Genomic DNA, 20,286 nt, shown 5'->3' with positions numbered 1-20,286 from the left:
ACGAGCCCCTTGCAGGAGGTATGTGCTCTAGAGGTGGATCTGTTTTCATGATGATACCAGATCATAGCAGCTTATATCATGGTTGTAGAGGATATATACATGGGCTGTATTCTGTGGCAATACAGTTGGATGAATTCTCAGCAACTCTATAAACTATCCAGGGACATAAGAGTCTCCTGGGTAGTCTTCAGTGGCAGTAGGGACTTTTGGGGTCTCCAGCTTACCATGCCCCATAAGGAGACATCTTGGTTCCTAGCCAGTCTGGGGAGAGACAGTTTACCTCATTTTTCTTTCTGAGGTCCTATCTTGGGTTTGATGCTCCACAGGGATCTTGTCACTTCCCTGCTACTTTACAGTGTATTGCCTCATTCACACCTGTCAGAATATCTTACTCTTCAATATGATCTGTTTTAGTGAGCGGACTTTTGGGCCATCTTTATCTTTTACTTTTTTGAAGCATGTGCATTGTTAAGAAACCTGAACAGTACAAAATGACTCTCATACTTGAAATTCTACTCAACCAGCTTTCTGACTTCCTCAAAGTCAGTCACTGTGTTCGAGTATTTTTACTCAGAAATAGTTAATATATATTGAAGCTTAAGCATATATAAAACTTTATTTATATATATATATATATATATATATATATATATATATATATATATATATATATATATACAGTTGCTCTGCTACATTTAACACTGTGCAGTAGAGATTGTTTCATTGATAGGAATTTTGAGGTCTGTTCCTTATTTTAAATTAGAAGCATAATATTTCATTGTGTGGATCTACAGTCCTCTTATCTAATAATGTTAATAAGTGGTAGTTGGGAATCTTAAAAGTGATCTCTAAGCATTTCAGGGTAACAATGTATGTGCACTAGCTGATTTTGTTTTTGTGTGTATTTGTTATGTATCCATGTGTATACACTAGGGATTAAACCCAGGGATGATTTACCATGAGCTGTGGCTCCAGACTTTTTTTTGTTTAATTTTATTTCTAGACAGGACCTCAATGAGTTTCTGAAGTTGGCTTTGAACCTGCAGTCCTCCTGCCTTGTCCTCCCTTGTTGCTTAAATTATAGTTATGTGGCACCCAGTCTGGCTTGATTTTTTTTTTTAATTGATTCTAGACTTTTTCATTGATAATGTATTGTCCACTGATGGGAGTCCTTTGTCCTCTTTCTTGCTTAGATCATACCCACAATGCATTATTTGTGCCTTTTGAGTTTCTTTAAGTGATGTGAGAAATTAGGTCCTTAGGAAACAAACTTAAGGCAAACCCTTGAGACTTTTACTGTTTGTTGTTCGAATTAGTGTTTCCTTGTTTTAGCCATATGCAGTAAATAGCACTTTCTTTTTTTGGTAGCAAGTCTTTATTTGGTCTATTTATAGTATTTAGCCTGGGATAATGAAATAACAGCCTTTTTTTTTTTCTTTTAGGATTTTCATATCATCAGTTTGTAGGCTGTTAGATAAATTATATTGCTAGGATAATGGATCCAGTTAGCACAAACAAAAGTGTTCACAAACATATCTTACCCTTGATAAACACACAGCCATTGTGTCAACAAAAATGTGTGTGTTAATAATATACTACTAATCAAAATACTTAGTGTATCAAAAACATCATTCATTTTATTCAAGAGTATTGATTAATCATGTGGATCTGTTAAATGAAGATTAAGAGCTTCTTCTGTACCATAATTTTAGGTAACCATTTGAGAAGCATCAATATTGTTTCCAGCATTTTGTTTGAGTCAGTATAGTTAATCATTGATTCTGTGCACATGTAGAAATATCTTTTATTTTAAAAATTTCTTGACATGTAATTACTTTGTATCAAGAGATTATCTTTTTTTAAACTTTATCTTAACACATTTTGATGATGGGAATAATAAATATTTTATTGCCTTTTTTTTTTTTTTTTAAGTTGAGATAGACACAGTACCTTTCTCTTATTTATTCATTTTATTATGTGGTGCTGAGGATCAAACACAGTGTCTCACATATGCTGGGCAAGTGCTGTACCACTGAGCAACCCCAGCCTTTAATCAGTTCTCCTTTTTTAAAAATTTTATTTGTAAAGAGGAAAAATTATGTTCATGTGAGTCATAAAATACATTAATAGGATTTGAGGCAATGAATCACAGAATTCCAGACATCTCTCACATACAAATGACTCACTTTATGTGTCATTGTGTTATGTGTTTGTTTTCCCCTGTGTGATAGATATATTTCTCAATTTGACTAGATTGGATCATATTTAAACACTGAGAAGTTTGCTGTTTTAGTGATTAGCATTGAAAAGCCTAGACCAAGAATCTCTTTTTAAAAAATGACTAAATCAGTACTCAGCTTTGATAGCTAGATATTTCTGTTAGCTTTTTTTTAGTAATTATTTGTTGAATAATTTCTGTGCAGTGTATTCTATTTCTTGAGACATATCTTAGAATAAAAAACATGGTCTTGTTGAAATTAACTATGGTTAGACAAGAACTCTTTTTAGCTTACTAAGCAATTTAATGTTAATAGCAGTATACCAACCTCCCTTATAATATATCATCATTATTATTACCTGTCAATGTTTAACCCCTGTTTTGCCTGGTATTTTTTTTAACTCCTAATTTATTCTCAGTCTCTCAACTCTCTTAGAATAATTGAGTGATTCCCCAAATAGAAAATTATTATAAAATAAACTTTTTATTTTAAAACAAATCTTGAGCTATAATAATTATTCCCAAATGGTAAACTGCATAAGTTTATTTCTCTTAATAGTCTGGAAGTTAGTGGTCCAAACTGGTGGGCAATTTTGTTCTATGAGATCATTCAGAAACTTGTTTCTTGGAAGTCAGCTAGGATTTTGGTCTACATCTACATGGCCAAAGCGTGCTCAATTTCACATCTGCTTTCCAGCCTGAAGGAAGTGGGAAAATATTAGTCCACCTCTGAGGTAGTTGTCTTATAAGTTGAAGATGATCTGGAAGTTGTTTGCCTATTAACTTGCAAGCATATACCATTGTTCTGATCATAGGTAACTCTGTAGGGTAGGAATGTATCCTTTTCTGTGGCTGAGTGACTAGCTGAAACATTAGTTCTATGGACAAAGGGGAGACAAGGCAGAAAACAACTAATAGTCTGTCATAAAAGCCTACATCAGAAACATTGGATATGAACTTAAAAAATAAGTATTTCTAAATTAATAGTTTTCAAATGTAGTCAAGTCAGCAATACTTCATTGGAACTTTAGATGGGATCTGTTAATTATAAAATCCCTGAATGTGATATTGTCCTAAGACCTTGCTTCTCCAACTAGAAGACAGTATTGTTCGGGGGAAGGAGGTCCATGAAGCATAATAAATGTAATTTTCTTTCCTGGAGGAAGATTTGGAAGAATGTGTTTTCTTATGTTTAAAAATGACATTCATGTTTTGGCTGTAAAAGTTAAAATGGCAAGAACATTAAGGAAAAAACCTTAATGGACAAAAAAGATAATTTCAAATCTCTAGAAACAGTTTCTTTGTGCCACTGTGAGTATTCCTGTTGAAACATTTTGATAAGCAAGTCTCTTAGTTTGTTAAGATTTGTTTTATTAAGTCAACAACTAGACTATATAAAACTGAAATTATATTGGAAAGGGAAAAAAATATTGTATAGAAGAATTTTCCCGTGTATAATAGCAGTGTAAGAAAGACTGAGAAGCAGTTTTTTTGTCATCTAAATTTTTGTTTTTATTCTTTAATGCACTTTGTACAGATTGAGTGTTCCTTGCCAAAATGCTCCAGTGTAATTTGGATTTTAGATTTCCAATTTTGTAATGTTTGCATATACATAATAAGATTTCTTGGGGATGGGACCCACATCTAAACATGAAATTCACTTGCTTCATATAAACCTGAAACACATACCCTGAAGATAATATTTATACAACATTTTTAATAATTTTGTGCATGAAACAAAGTTTCTGGATATGAAATTTTCTATTTGAGTCATTAAAACCCTGAAAAATATTTGGTACTTGTGCACATTTTGGATATCAGATTTTCAACATAAATATGCTCAACCTAGACTATTGTTTCAAGGCCAAAAAAGAAAAATTTTAAGGCTTTTCTTATCAAGGAAATAACCTAATAACCTATGTTTTGTCAGTGGGACTTGCATGCTAGAGTTATTGAAATAATAAGTTGAAAATTAATAATATTTTTCTTCATTTAAGCTGTATAAAATAAACTTCATTTTGAAACCAATATGCTGTCTTTCCTTTTTTATTACAGGACAATGAAAAGAGAACCCCATTACATGCTGCTGCCTACCTTGGAGATGCAGAAATCATTGAACTCCTTATTCTATCTGGTATGGTCACCCCTATGTAATAAGAATACATTATGTGTATTTTTGTTATAATGTGTCTCAAAAATAGTTATTCTTCATATTTGTTTCATATCTGAAACTTATTTATTCTTACTATAAAAATTTTGATTACTTAGATCCAGTTCTGGGTGCTAAGAGTACATTAAAGAATGAAACAAAGATTGCTGCCTTTACAAAAATTTATGATCTAATAAGGATGAACAGATGAATATGAATAATAAATACAAATAAAGCTCACAGTATATTAAAAGATAAATACTATGAGAAAATGAAAAATATATCAAGATAATAGGAGTAGGGGATAAGCATTATAAATGTTATTATATAAGTTTCTGTAATAGGCCTCATTGTTACCTCATTTTGGTAACAAGTGCAGCAGTAGAAGTGGTTAAGATATAGTCTGATTATAAATGTATTTTTCAAAACAGTGCCAGTAGGTTTTCTGTCTTTGAGTAGTTTTTATCTAATTCTATTTGAGAGTCTATAATGTTCTTCAAGAAATTATGCTTTTTTTTTTAAATTTTTGCTCAGTTCTTTAACATTGTTTATAATTCGAAGTAATGCTAGAACTGTATTCAAATAGCTCCAATTGTGGTTAGACTGCCTACATTCCTAAAATAAGTAGTCAAATAGATCTTAGAAATATTTTTGCTAAAAACAAATTTAAAAAAAAAATAGGACAAAAATTTTGTTAGAGCTAGATTTTTATGATATTTGTTGGGAAAGAATACCTGCAGTTGAACAAATTTTGGTGTTGCCAGATTGCACAGATATATGCATAGTGAATTTGGAGAAGTAGTAGTATTCCTTTGATATTTTTAATTAGGATATTCCTTTGATACTGTACTTCTCTCAGTTCCTAAGAACAGAAATCTTACACAAAGATCCTGTTAAATAGTAGCTCCCATAGAATTTTGCCATTATAAACCCATAAAATTTAAAAGTCTATGCTTATAATGAACTTCATAATAATTAGAATCAATATGGGTGGGTATGGACTCAACTTACATTTTTTAGTTTATGAATTATTTCATTTGTGATGTATTTCCCTGAAGATATCTGTTCATCTATAGATGCTCGCTGGTTTTAAGCTAAAATTTAACAGAGATAAAAACTGAGGATATTAAAGGAAATAAATCCTGTTTCTTCTTAACTGGGGCATCTTCTCTAATAATGTAAATTGATAGGCCACAGATTTATATGTGAATGAAAAGTTTTGTCACAAATATTGTCCAAGAAACAGTTTCTTTTTTTACACGGAGAATTAGTCATGCTACAAACAGTAGAGTTCCATTTACTTTATTTATTCATTCATTCATTTATACCTTTTTTGGTACTTGGGGGTACTTTACAACTGACCTACATCTGCATCCCTTTTTATTTTTACTTGAGACAGGGGTCTCACTAAGTTGCTTTTAGGGCCTTGCTGAATTGCTGAGGCTGGCCTTAAATTTGCTGTCCTCCTCCCTTAGCCTCCCAAGTCACTAGTTTTATGGGGGTACAGCACCATTCCTGGCTTTCATTTACTTTAATGTTGATGACTTTGGTAAGAATTGTATTGCTATATTTCTTTATTTTAACATAGAATTCTAATTGTTACTTTTTGTTTTATCATAGACATTATTTTATTTGATTCAACATGAAAGGGTTTTTTCCCTCCGTTTTTAAGTTCTGGGGATTGAACCCCCAGAGCCTTGTACTTGGTAGCAAACACTCTGCCACTGAGCTATGTCATTTTAGATTTTTATGCCTACAAGAAACTTTCCATATGTTCATGGTCAACTTAATCCCCTCCTTTTAAATGTGAATGTTTGCAAAAGGATTTTCAGTTTTTTGTAGAAGATTGACATCCTTTTCTTTGTAAGTATGATAGATGAGTCCTGTGTGTTCAGATGTCCGCATTTGAGAGAATGTATAAAATTAACTGAAGTATGTTTATAAAAAGCTTGTTCAGCTTGCCTTTGAAAAATATTTTAATATGATATTTTATCAGTTTCATAAGGTAAAATAGCTCATGTAGCTTCTTTTCAAAGGAAAAATAAAGTTTTAAATGAATTTAGTTATTCACATTTCTCCTTATAAAAAGGTAAGTTTTTGCAATTGGCCTGAACATTTTGTATGTACCTCAGTTCCCTACCCCCGATTTTTTTACTTCAGTTTTTGTTACTCTCCTTTTTGCTTGCTCTGCTCTGACCCTCCGGCCTGCTTCTACCTTTGGTGTTTGCACCATTGTTTCCTCAGCCTCAGACTTTTACTTAGTTAGTCACATGACTTACTCCTTCACCTTTTTCATGTCTTTGCTCAAATGTCACCTCATCAGTGAGGCCTTCTCTGATCACTACCACCACCTCCACTGTCTAGTCTCTCCTTTGTTATCTTTTTTTTCCTATTATAGTTATCTGAGATCCTTTTACTATTATACCTGTTTTTTGTTATTCTCCGTACTAGAATGTAAACTCCAAGAAGTCAGGGATTTAGTCTGCTTTGTTTCCATAGCATATTTATTCACATACCTAGAAGGCTCTGAGTGAATATAATCACTTTGTACCAACAGGAGATTAGTTTCAAGACCTCTACCCCTATTATATATCAAAATCTGAAGATGCTCAAGTCACTTATATAAAATGACATAATATTTGCAATATAACATTTGTACATCTTCTTGTATACTTTAAACATTTCTAGATTATTTAAATAATAAAATATAAAAACCTATGTGCATAGTTGTTACACTGTATTGTTTATGGTGGGCTTTTTTTCAAGATATATATTCCTGTTTACTTTGTAAATTAGGCACAGTAAGAGATTAACAACAATGGATTTTAGCTGTAGATTTTAGCAACCTCAGCATATGATTTTTTTTTTTTAAATTATTGTCAATAACTTTGACTTTTTCACATTATGGCTTCTTTTGGCATATCCAAATTGTGAGCATCACTACTCTTGTAGTTTGGGACTGTATCAAGTAAAGTGAGAATTTCTTGAACACTAACACTGCAATACTAAAACACAGAACCTTTGATAATTGAGAAGTTGAATTATAAATTTGTGTTGAAACTATACACTTAATTTCTCTGAAACTGTTGATTATTTTTATTGGGACATAATGTGAATGTGCACTTAAGCATTTTTAGATTTTTACTTTGTGTGTGTGTGTGTATTTATGTTTATGTACTGGGATTGAATCCAGGGGTGCTCTATCACTGAGCTATGTTCCCAGGCCTTTTGATTTTTCATTTTGAGAGAGGTCTCACTAAATTGCCCAGGCTGGCCTCAAACTATCTCCTCCTTCCTCAAGCTTCCCAAGTAGCTAGGATTACAGGCATGCACCACCACACTGACTAGATTTTCTTCTGAGTGTCTGTGTATATACCCTTTAGGCCTTACTGTCAGGGCTTGCCCTTCTACTATGCATGTATAAAGAACCACTGAAGTCCTACGCAGATAAATGAATAAGACAATGAAGGACCTTAGTTTCTGTATCACCCTTTCACTAACTCTGGGACTCCAGGCTTCCATCCAGTGGGTATTTCAAATGTTTCTAGTATTTTTATTCTACCTCCTACCCCAAACAAATGCTGACCTTACTGTGTTCAGGCTATCTGTGTTTTAACCATCTTCTGTAAGATGGTTGCCAAAGTATTTATTTCATAAAGATACTACTCTCCATCTGAGATGTAGCTCAGTGGTAGAGTACTTACTAGCATATGTGTGGTTCTGATTTCAATTTTTAAATCAGAAAAATTTAAAAATTTTAATTTTAATAATTCTTTCTCTGGCTGGGTCTTTGTTTTGCTGATTTTTCTTTTCCCAAAGTCTAATTCTGAGCATTCTTTTTTTTTTTAATTGTAGATGGACAAGTACCTTTATTTGGTTTATTTATTTTTATGTGGTGCTCAGGATTGAACCCAGGTGCCCCGCACATGCTAGGCGAGTGCTGTACCACTGAGCCACAACCTTAGCCCCTCTGAGCATTCTTGAAAGCTCACTCATCAGTGTCTTCTCTGTTACTACCTACTTTGAGAATTTTCACTGCTTCATTTGTGGATATTTCCTAAACCCTCATTTTCTCTCATGTTAAAGGCTTTTAAGTGTACCTCTAATATATTTACACTGTGTGTACTAGTTTTATTACATGTTAATCTTTATAGCAAGATATAATAAAATCTGTTTTTTAGATGAAGAAACACAACTAGTTATTACTGGAGCTCTAGGCCAAAGTCCTGACTCTTCAGATACCAACAGATCAGGCCCGCCACTCAAAATGGAAAAAGTTTGGTGAAAAGAACTCTATTGATAGCCATATTGGAAAGACAGAGTGACATTAAGCATCTCAACCTTGTCTTTGGGGTATTGACATGAGTTTTAGGTTTAAATAGAAGAAGAATTGGGGTAGGGGTAAGAGATATGCATAATTAAGCATTATTGGTTAAACTGTGATCTGATCAATCATCATCTCAGGTCTCATTCTGTGAATCTCCAGAAGTCCTTTTTTTTTTTTTTTTTTTATTGTTGGTTGTTCAAAACATTACATAGTTCTTGATATATCATCTTTCACACTTTGCTTCAAGTGGGTTATGAACTCCCATTTTTAGCCCATATACAGATTGCAGAATCACATCAATTACACATCCATTGATTTACATATTGCCATACTAGTGACTGTCGTGTTCTGCTACCTTTCCTATCCTCTACTATCCCCCCTCCCCTCCCCTCCCCTCCCCTCCCCTCCCCTCTTCTCTCTCTACCCCCTCTACTGACCTTCATTTCTGCCCCTTGTATTATTTTTCCCTTTCCCCTCATTTCCTCTTGTATGTTCTTTTGTATAACCCTGAGGGTCTCCTTCCATTTCCATGCAATTTCCCTTTTCTCTCCCTTTCCCTCCCACCTCTCATCTCTGTTTAATGTTAATCTTCTTCTCATGCTCTTCGTCCCTACTCTGTTCTTAGTTACTCTCCTTATATCAAAGAAGACATTTGGCATTTGTTTTTTAGGGATTGGCTAGCTTCACTTAGCATAATCTGCTCTAGTGCCATCCATTTCCCTGCAAATTCTATGATTTTGTCATTTTTTAATGCAGAGTAATACTCCATTGTGTATAAATGCCACATTTTTTTAATCCATTCGTCTATTGAAGGGCATCTGGGTTGGTTCCACAGTCTTGCTATTGTGAATTGAGCTGCTATGAACATCGATGTAGCAGTGTCCCTGTAGCATGCTCTTTTTAGGTCTTTAGGGAATAGACTGAGAAGGGGAATAGCTGGGTCAAATGGTGGCTCCATTCCCAGCTTTCCAAGAAATCTCCATACTGCTTTCCAAATTGGCTGCACCAATTTGCAGTCCCACCAGCAATGTACAAGTGTACCCTTTTCCCCACATCCTCGCCAGCACTTGTTGTTGTTTGACTTCATAATGGCTGCCACTCTTACTGGAGTGAGATGGTATCTTAGGGTGGTTTTGATTTGCATTTCTCTGACTGCTAGAGATGGTGAGCATTTTTTCATGTACTTGTTGATTGATTGTATGTCCTCCTCTGAGAAGTGTCTGTTCAGGTCCTTGGCCCATTTGTTGATTGGGTTGTTTGTTCTCTTATTGTCTAATTTTTTGAGTTCTTTGTATACTCTGGATATTAGGGCTCTAATTGTAGTTTGAGGGGGCAGTCTCTGTTTGCTATTCAGGGTGTTAATCAGACCTGTGATCTTGGAAGGGGGCAATTCAGTTCTGTTAAGATGATTGCTTCTTAGTGGTGGGGGGGGGCAGCATTCTCATCAATCGGTGATCTGCCTGCAATACTCTGCTCTTTCCTTAGAAGGTGTAGGGCAGTGACTACAGACTTTTAAGTCCCACTCTGGTGTCTGGAACAGGATGTTGTAAAAGTTGGTAGGTGAATGTCCCTGCAAATCCTGAAAATACCTTAGTTACTCTTAGTTACTCTTTTAGAAAGATAGGTCAAGTTTGATAAAATTGGGGCTAATAAACCTTGTATTAGCAGTTTTTGGATGAATACTGCTTAAATGATTAGCATGCCTATGTACAGAGCTGAGCAGGAATCCAAAGACAGAAAATGAAGTCAGAGATATCAAGCCATTGAGCTTCTGCAGACCCAAATAAAGACTTGGTACTTTTAGCAAAAGCAGCTTTTAAATTCCTGTTATAGTTAGGGATCCATAGTTAATAATTGTTGGAGCTATAATATGGAAGTCACTGCACTTGATTATCCCCCAGATCCTCATACTCAAAACATAGATGTAATGTAAACATTAGAGGTATGAATTCTAGACTTGGTTCTGCTATAACGACTGATGTTGGACTGTTCATTGTACCTTTCATCATCCAGGAAGTAAGGATTTAGTTAGGGTTTGGGATGTAAATAGGATTATTTACAGGATAGGACCTGTCTGCCAATTCCAAGAGCCAGAACTGTTTCTTATCTACTTATAGAGTGATCCTGTGTAATATTTCTTTTTGACTGGGGCTTGAGTACAAATGAATGCATTTCATGTAAAAGGTAGATTTTTTTCCCTCATGATGTAACAGTGATCCACTTCATGCTTTTAAAATAGCCTTGCTACTCTGCAACTGAGGCTTGTTTTAAAATGTACATGTTTTCTTTTCCTCCTCTTCCTCTTCCTCTCCCTAACCTGAAGGTGAAAGGCCACAGGATCACCTTTGTCCCATCCTAGGCCTAAAGTTATCTGTACACACCCATAACAGGAAGGAGATGGCACCAGAAGATACAGGAAGTGACCTCTCCCAAGTTAGTATGTGAATTTCAACCCCCATCAGAGCACATGTAGAATCCCATCTTCCCCAGCCAGGACATCTGGAATGAATCCCTTCTCTAAAAACTTCTCTTCTCCCAGATAGGGAGAATTGCAGCCTCTGAGACAGGAATCTCCAATACTACTTCTTTGCTAGCAAAACAGTAAAAATTTCTTTTTTCTTTTTCTCAAAACCGTGTCCTCGTTGTTCAGTTGATATCAGGGACAAGGACCAACTTTTGGTAACAATTATGTAGTACACTTTTTGTCTTAATAAATGTGTTTGTATCCTGGTAAGGGTAATTTTTGTCCATTGACTTAATAATTTCTAAACAGTTGCACATACTTGATTTTTTTTTCTAATTCCTCCTTGAAACCTTAGTTAAGGTATAACCCAAAAAGACATGTGGATTAGTTCCTTTCTAGTCCAGACATTTTTAGTTATAGCTGTAGAAGTATTTTGATATTATTTTATTACTTTATGACATACTTTCATTAGCAAGAAATGTAATGAACACGTTGGAATAATCTGCTATTTATCTCCAAGTAGTATTATGTTCATTTATTTGAGTATTTCAGTTTTTAACTCATATTTCTAAGTGGGATCTGATCTTTCTTGGATATGCTCTGTATAAAGGTGGCTTATCTAGCATATAAATAAATGATTTTTTTATTTTTAATAAAAGCTATTACCTTGTTGGATAATTATATCAGTATTTAAGAGATGATTTTGTTTTATGACTTAAGGGTAATTTAAATTAGAAAGTATAAAAAAGTAGTTTTTCAATTGTTTTTTATTCCAGTTTGGATCATATATAACTCTTATTTCAAGAGATTTATTTTAAGTATTTTATGTAAAATATTTCAATTTATTTTTTTCTTGTTGCAGGAGCTAGAGTTAATGCCAAAGACAGCAAATGGTTGACACCTTTACACAGAGCAGTTGCATCTTGTAGTGAGGTATGAAATTTCTCTTAGTAAATGTACTGTATGTAAAAACAATCAAGTAGGCCTGCCTGAGTCCATATTCAAATAATGTTTTTAAGTATCTAGACTAGTCATTTTACTTGAGAATTTATACAAACCAAATGAATTGTTCCATATTTTAACTATTAGTCTTCTTCAAATCTTTTTTCTTCTGGTTCACAATAACCTGTTGCAAAGATTCTGTTGATTGTAATGAAGACATAATCTCATCAATGTGTAATGATTATTTGAACTGTTGTTTAGTTAAAACACTGAAATTAGTTTTAATACTACTTGATTGCCCATTTTACCAGTTTGAAATACATAACCCTAAAATGTATAAGGTTTCTTAAAAGAAGGAACAGTTCCATCTTGTAACTTTATATATTATATATTCTTCAAAATAAGTGACATTTTTAGAGAATGTTTATCGTTTGCAAAGTATTTTTGTAACTTTCGTATTTTCTGTCTTTCTTAACAACTTTATGGGGATAGACATTTAAAGGCAACTAGAAACTACTCAGCTGGTAGTGATGAGACGAAAGCCTGGACCTTTTGTCTGTCATTTTACTACTTTATAAAGTATACTGTGCCTTTCTAAAATACATTGTGTCCAAAGCACCTCTTTTACCTAGTTTGATATCAGGGCTTGTTTGAGTTTTTAAAATGTGAAAGTATGTGATTGTGTTAATTGATATTAACTCAGTGTTTCTTCAGTTATTCAAATTGAGAAAGATAAGAAAGGAACTCCTAAATGAAGCAACTGCTCCTGCTCCTGTCATGGGACCAAGTAGTTCTAGAGAAGGAAAGGCAGCTCTGTCTAGTGCCTCGGAAAAAACTGGGAGAATTCCTGCTTCTTTATTCTACTTTGTATTCCTCCTTGTAACCATATATTGAACCCAGTACAAGAGCCTGGCACAAAAAGAGAAGTAGAGGGAAATAATGACTGGGACAGATTACAAATCCTGTCATATGACAGAGGCATATAGTGTAGTGTATTAGCTGAAGCCTCCTGATAAGGAGAAGGAGGAAGGGTCCAATCTGAGACTTTGATGTGCTGTGGCTGATAAACTTATGGAACTTAGATTTGAAGAAGTAGCTTCAGATATCACCTCAAGTTTTTGTGTGATGTTGTTCTAGTTAGCTATTCTTCACTGTGACTAAAAGACCTGACAAGAACAATTTAGAGGAGGAAAGGTTTATTTTGGCTCTCTATTTCAGAGGTTTAGTCCATGATTGGTCATCTCTATAGCTCTGGGCCTGAGATGAGGTATAACATCATGGCAGAAGGGCGTGGCAGAGGAAAACAGCTCAGGACATGGGAACCAGGAAACAGAGAAAGAGCTCTGCTCACCAAGAATAAAATATAAAACCCAAAGACACACCCAAGTGACCTACTTCATCCAGCCATACCCTACCTGCCTATAGTTACTGCCCAGTTAATCCACATTAGTGGATTAATCCACTGATTAGGTTATACCTCTCATGGGCTAATTATTTTGCCTCTGAAAATTCTTGCATTGTCTCATGAGCTTTTGGAGGATATTTCGTATCTAAATCATGAACAGATCTGGGGGTTATTATGAAAACTAAGACATTAGCCAAAATAACTTTGAATTTGAGATTTTGTGAAAAGTTTACTTAGTGTCTTTCTGGGTTAGTCCCACATAAGGATGCTTCTTTAGCAATCAAAATAAACATTACTCTTAGTAAAACCTATTAATGTTAGCCATATCTACCCATTTTTCAATATGGCTTTTGTGAACATAACTATTAAAAGTAATGGAATTTACCAGAATAAAATAATCAGAAGGTACACTTTCTATTTTTGCAGTGGTTATAAAACAGACCAAAAGTTCTTAAAAAAAAAAAAAAAAAAAATTAGCATTTGAGCATTGTGGCAGATTCCACCCAAAGACTTTACTCCTGGTTTCTTAAAACTATATACTCGTACGGGCTGAGGTTGTGCTCAGTGGCAGAGTGCTTGCCTCACACATGTGAGGCACTGGGTTCGATCCTCAGCACCACATAAAAATGAATAAACAAAATAAAGATATTTCTTCCGTCTATAACTAAAAAATATTTTTTAAAAACCTATATACTCACCTGATCTTAAGTCTGCTTTTCTGCCTAAAAATGAATGAACTGTGTAGGATTAATACTCTTGCAGGATAATGGGAAACAGCTATAAAAATGTGGTTGATACAAGAAAATACCTTCTGTAAACGTGGAACATTTTTGTTTTAAAAAGAAAATCTCAGAATTAAAAGAACTGCTATAGGGTGGGGCTCTAGCTCAGTAACAGAGCACTTGGCTAGCATGTGTAAGGCACTGGTTCAAGCCTTAGCACCACATAAAAATAAACCAATAAAATGAGGCATTCTGTTCATCTATAACTACAGAAAATTTTTTTTTAAAAGGACTAATACAGAACCTACTCAAAATTATCAGTTTCACTGTGTTCCTTTAATTGTTTTGATTACATCCTAAGAGCAAAGTGAGTTATACTTACTGGTTATATAGCTGTGGGCGTAGAGGGATATGTAAAGAGGTGGGTCTTTCAGAGGCAAAATTTTAAGTAGCTTTTAGTTTAGGTTTTTGACATACCACAAGAAAAACCCTATACAAAATAATTGAAGTGATTGTTTTCTTCTCTCTCTCTCTCTCTCTCTCTCTCTCTCTCTCTCTCTCTCTCTCTCTGTCTTTCTTTCTCAGATTGGTAGTAGGAATTGAACACAGGGATGCTATACCATTGATCTATGTCCCTAGCCCTTTTTATTTTGAGACAAGTGCTCACTAAGTTGCTGAGACTGGTCTCAAACTCCAGCATCAACCTCCCAAGTTGCTGGGATTACAGGCATGTACTACCATGCCCAGTTGGATTATCATTTTCTTAATTTCCACAAGGACATGAATAGCTAACAACATGTTAAGATGAACAGGAGAGAAGTTAATTTATTACAAAAATTAATCCTTTATGGCTCAGTTTCTTCAGTGAACCTGAGTTGAGAATGACTGCTTCAGGGAAAATACTCTTTACTCTTCTTTGGTGACCTGGTTTCCAAACACCATCTCCTTACTGGCTACCTAAATCTTTGTCACTCTGATTTGTGACAGCCATGCTTTAAGAGCAGCATATAGTTCACTTCTCTATAAGTACTGCATATCCTTCTGAAAATAAATTTTATTAGTATTAAGGTTTCTTTTTAATTTTTTTCTTGTGTGTGTGTGTTTTTTAAGAAGCTACATCACACTCCTGAACCCTCTATAGGGCTTATAACTTATTTTTAACTTAAGACCAATCAAGAGTTCTGTCAAGATAGCTGAGTTTAAATTATATAATTATATTGTATGTTATTGGTTCCTCTAGACTTTGTATTTATTGTAAATCTGCTAACCCTTCTTTTTCCAGTGCCACCTTCAACTCAATGGTAAGAATTGCTTTTAAAAAAAAAAAAAGGCAGACAGAACCAAAGAGCACTAGTTATTACTGTGGAATCTTAGTCTAGATTGTTCCAAAGATATTAATACAATGAGGACAATTATATAACCTTTTACCATAACTCTATATTTTACAATGTTACTTAAATTTCGTTTATTTGTTGGTTTTTTCCCAATCAAGGCACACCAGCAGGCATTTCTTACACATACCCTGTAATAACTGAAAAATTAGAATTGAGGTTATAGTAATATTTATTGTTGGTGAAACATTTATGCCCTTTGTTATCCCCACATTATTGTCTTATGTACCAATAATATGATCTAGAATTTTAGTAGGATATGACATTGTGCTCTTTGATTTGTATTTCTGAAATTTCACCTTTTTAAAGGTCCCAGCCTTTAGAAATTTTCTTTAGTTTTCTCTGAGGTTGCTACTTAAATAAGTATTACTCTGAGTAGTAAGTAAATTAAACACTAATCTATTTTGATTATGAGTCTTAATTGCTTTATTTACAGCCTTTATTAGGTGCCACTTTACATATCCTTACTTTTCACAAACTGGATTTTTTTTTTTAAAATTGGTAGTTTAGATAGACAACTACATTGTAGAATTTTTTTATTTTGTTTGTTTCTTTGTTTATATGCAGTGATGAGGCTCAAACGCAGTGCCTCACACATGCTAGACAAGCACTCTGCCACTAAGCTCCCCATGAACTGGATTTATTCTTGCTTTCCAGTGAAACAATAGTTTTGATTTTACTGTTCTTCCTAATAGAGCATAAATATTTCTGCAGAAGTTTTAATGGTATTATTTCCAGCATCTTTACTAGGCGTGTTGGCCCTGCAATATATGCAGTAATAAATTCTTCATTTTATTTTTAATTATTTTCTAAGACATCCACTAACATACCTATCACCTTTTTTCCCCAATAAAGTGTTTATTTTATCCCCAAGTCATACTGTATCCTTCTTAGAAGTGGGGATGGGCAACCTCAGAGGCAACCAGTGTTTTGATTTTTCTCATCATGGAGTAATTTTCTGTATTATAGAACTTCATAAAAATGAAATCATTCAATGTGTATTAATTTCTTTAACATAACATTTTTAGATTCTATAATGTTACATTTATTATTGCTTCATTCCTTTTTATCTTCTGAGTTGTATTGCACAAATGTATTTCAGTTTGTTTTTCATTTTTCTATTGATAGACATTTGCATTTCTGGTTTTTGACTTAAGAAATGTTATGAGGTTTTTGTTTTGTTTTTTGATAGAGTCTCACTATCTAATCCTCCTGCCTCAGCCTCCCAAGTTGCTGGGATTATAGCATATACCACCATACATGGCTTGCTATGAGCATTCTTAGATGGATCTGGGGTGGGTTTTTTTGTTTGTTGTTTTTTGGGGGTTTTGTTGTTGTTGTTTGCTTTTATAATTGAGCAAATAAGTGGAGTGGAATTGTGGAGTCATACCTCCCCCATTTTTGATTAGCTAATTGGCTTCCTTAGCAGGTAGGATGCCCATGAATTACTACGCATCTCTTCAGTTTTTTGCCAACACTATTAGGTACTTGTGCTGTTTCGTGATTTTGATTACTTTTTAATTTAAGGGCTTAAAAAGCTGTTAGTGATTGATAGACAATAGTATTTTGTTTTGTCTTCCTTGATACTTTGTATACTTATAGCAATTTATACTTTAAACTTGATGTACATTAATTTATTATGCCTTAAAGCAAAATTGAGATTTATGATACCACCACATCACTCCCTACTTTTATAGATAAAATCACCAGGAGTCAGTTTTATAAGATTGACTAGTATACCTTGTAAGTAACAGAACTAAGATCCTATTTTGGTTCTGGTATTTTTTTTCATACATAGTTTGGTATTTATCTACCAAAGATAGGATTATCACTGTAAGGAAAAATTTTTTTGCAAAGTTTATTTCTGATTATATTGCTTAATATTGATTACATACTAAAATCCTTGGAATTCTGCCATGAGGCTCAATTTATTAATGTGGTGGTGTGGGGTTTTCCATGTACTTCTTGGAAAAAAAAATAATTTAATGAACTAGACGTTGTGATTTTTTTCATTTTTAAAAATGTAGCATGTGTAATACTTTGAGAAATATTATACTTCAAATTTTTATGTTTTCACTGGAAAAATAATAAATCTCCTAATACTGTTCAGTATGTAAGTTGTGTCTTACTAACAGAAACATGATATTAAAAAAATGAATGTTTTGAAGAACGCTTGTCAATCTTTAATTTTGTAATTTTGTGTGTGTGTTTGAGTGTGGTACTGAGGATTGAACCCGGGGCTTGCACATGGTAGGCAGCATTCTACCACTGAGCTACATCCCAGGTCCTTTTTTATTTTATTTTGAGGTAGGATCTTGCTGATTTGCCCAGGCTGGCCTCAAACTTGAGATCCTCTTGCCTTAGCCTTCTAAGTAGCTGTGATTACAAGGTGTGCCACCACAACCTGGCTTGTTTCATACATTTTGTTAGAGATTGTTAGTCCTTTAATGGAAACATATGTAAAGAGAATGTCTCAGCTGTAAATTCTGAATTTTTTTCCTTTAATAAATTTCATCTTAACATTAAATAATAGCAGAATTTTCTCATTTCCTCAGGAAATTTTATTTCCTTCATGCATATACATATATGTAAACAATTTCTAAAACTGTTAACTATTTTGTCTTTTATAACTTATCTTCATATGTTTTAGGAAGCAGTTCAGGTACTTTTGAAGCATTCTGCAGATGTTAATGCTCGAGACAAAAATTGGCAAACCCCTTTACACATCGCTGCTGCTAATAAAGCTGTAAAGTGTGCTGAAGCTTTGGTACCTCTTCTGAGTAATGTAAATGTGTCTGATCGAGCCGGAAGAACTGCATTACATCATGCAGCTTTCAGTGGACATGGTGAGGTAGGTGACATTTTTTCCTTCCACAGTACTGGGAATCGAATCCAGGAGTATTATACTCCTAAGCCCCATCCCCTGCCTTTTTTTAACTTTTATTTTGAGACAGGATTTCAGCAAGTTGCCCTAACCTCAAAACTTGGAATTCTCCTGCCTCAGCCTCCTCCCAGTCTCCTCAGCTGGGATTACAGGTAGGCACTACTGTGCCTGGCTGAATTTCCCTTTGTTAGCCATTTATAAGTCCATAGTAAAAGGAAATAAAAATATCTTACTCATATTTGTCAAATTTTGCCCATAGCAAATCTTCAAACTTTATTTTCCATGATAAAACTTTCTCAAATTTGGAAGTTTGTTTAGTTTGTGCTGCTTATGCACTTTTATAGTCAACCTGGAGTAACAGCCTGCTAGCTAACATAATATGAAAAGTGTGTTCTATTGTGGGAAAAAATGAATCTGGGAAGACAGCAATTTCTTTGTTCACTCAGAATGATAGTGGCAAAGAATTTTTTTCTTAAGAGAGAGAGAGAAATTTTAATATTTATTTTTTAGTTTTCGGTGGACACAACATCTTTATTTTTATGTGGTGCTGAGGATCAAACCCAGTGCCCCGCGCACATGCCAGGCGAGCACGCTACCGCTTGAACCACATCCCCAGCCCAGTGGCAAAGAATTTTGAAACATGCTTTCTTATAAATTAGTTTCAGCATTTAGTCAAGAGAGTTCTTCAGTGACAGACCATCAAAAGAAATCAATTTAAGCAAATTAGTATTTAGTTGTCTTCCAGCAAACATCACTTACAATAGTTGTCCTATCAAAGAGTGAGGTTTATAAGTACATGAGGGTCAGGGAAGAACCAAACTGTTACAGGAACCTTTGAGATGAACTTTTACAGCCTTTTTTTAAAAAAAAAATGAGACAGGATCTTGCTATGTTGCCCAGGCTGGTTACCATCTCCTGGGCTTAAAGTGATCCTTCTGCCTCTCCTGAATAGCTGGGACTACTGGCATATGTTACAATATTCAGCTCCTAGTCCTTCATTTTTGTAGACACAAAAATTCCAAGTGGTAGAGAATTATTCCCAAGATTCCATAGCTGGGGAGCTATCGGCTGCAGTGTTCTTTCCACTATACTTCTCTGATTTTGCAGCATAAATCCTTGCCTCCATTATAATTAAGGTCACAAAATGTGTCCTAATTTAAATCTGGAATTCCTTCAACAAAGAAAATATTGTAAATATGATTAGGTATAATTATTATTCTTGGTACTTTGTGAGATAAGTAGACTATGTAGTAACCTTCAAGTTTAATCATTTTGTAAATGTTAAGTTTGTACCTAAGTTAAATTTAAGACATTTCTGGGAAGAGTATTCACTTTGCATTTTAATAACAGTTGGGCTATGAATAGGAATAAAATCTCTTGTTAAATATTCTAACTTTAGACCTTCTTATTTATACCTAGTTGTTCATAAAATACCAGGACAGAAATAAATGGTTTCTAGAAAGATATTACCTGACTTCAGTAACACCCACAGTGAACACATTTTTCCTATTTTATCCTGTTATGTTAAAAGGCCTTAAATATTCAATCTGGCTCCTTTTCTATCAGAAATATAGTGCCAGAGAAATTAAGATAAGTACTCATCACAAGGCTGAACAATTCTACTTCTGAATTTCATTGAAACTGTGTTTATTTTATTGTAGATGGTCAAGCTACTCTTGTCCAGAGGTGCCAATATTAATGCTTTTGATAAGAAGGATAGGCGTGCTATCCATTGGGCAGCATATATGGGTATGTACTTTTTGAATTTACTTTTTCACATTATA

The 20,286-nt window shown here is 34.1% G+C and overlaps 1 protein-coding gene across 9 annotated transcripts in view; it reads left to right on the top strand.

Moving 5' to 3' along the window:
• Positions 1-20,286, top strand: part of Ankrd28 (ankyrin repeat domain 28) — a 202,538-nt gene that overhangs the window by 91,925 nt on the left and 90,327 nt on the right. For all 9 annotated transcript variants that reach the window (XR_011709138.1, XM_071619265.1, XM_071619273.1 and 6 more), the window contains 4 exons: positions 4,274-4,352; positions 12,021-12,091; positions 18,269-18,469; positions 20,164-20,251. Coding sequence is in view for 8 of the 9 variants with exons in the window: in XM_071619265.1 (XP_071475366.1) it covers positions 4,274-4,352; positions 12,021-12,091; positions 18,269-18,469; positions 20,164-20,251 (439 nt within the window). In the remaining variant the exon portion in view is untranslated. The remainder of the gene's footprint in view (positions 1-4,273; positions 4,353-12,020; positions 12,092-18,268; positions 18,470-20,163; positions 20,252-20,286) is intronic.

This window comes from Marmota flaviventris, chromosome 1 (genome assembly GCF_047511675.1).
Source record: "Marmota flaviventris isolate mMarFla1 chromosome 1, mMarFla1.hap1, whole genome shotgun sequence".
NCBI lineage: Eukaryota > Metazoa > Chordata > Mammalia > Rodentia > Sciuridae > Marmota > Marmota flaviventris.
The sequence above is the reverse complement of the archived record's forward strand: the minus strand, read 5'-3'. Positions and strand labels throughout refer to the sequence as shown.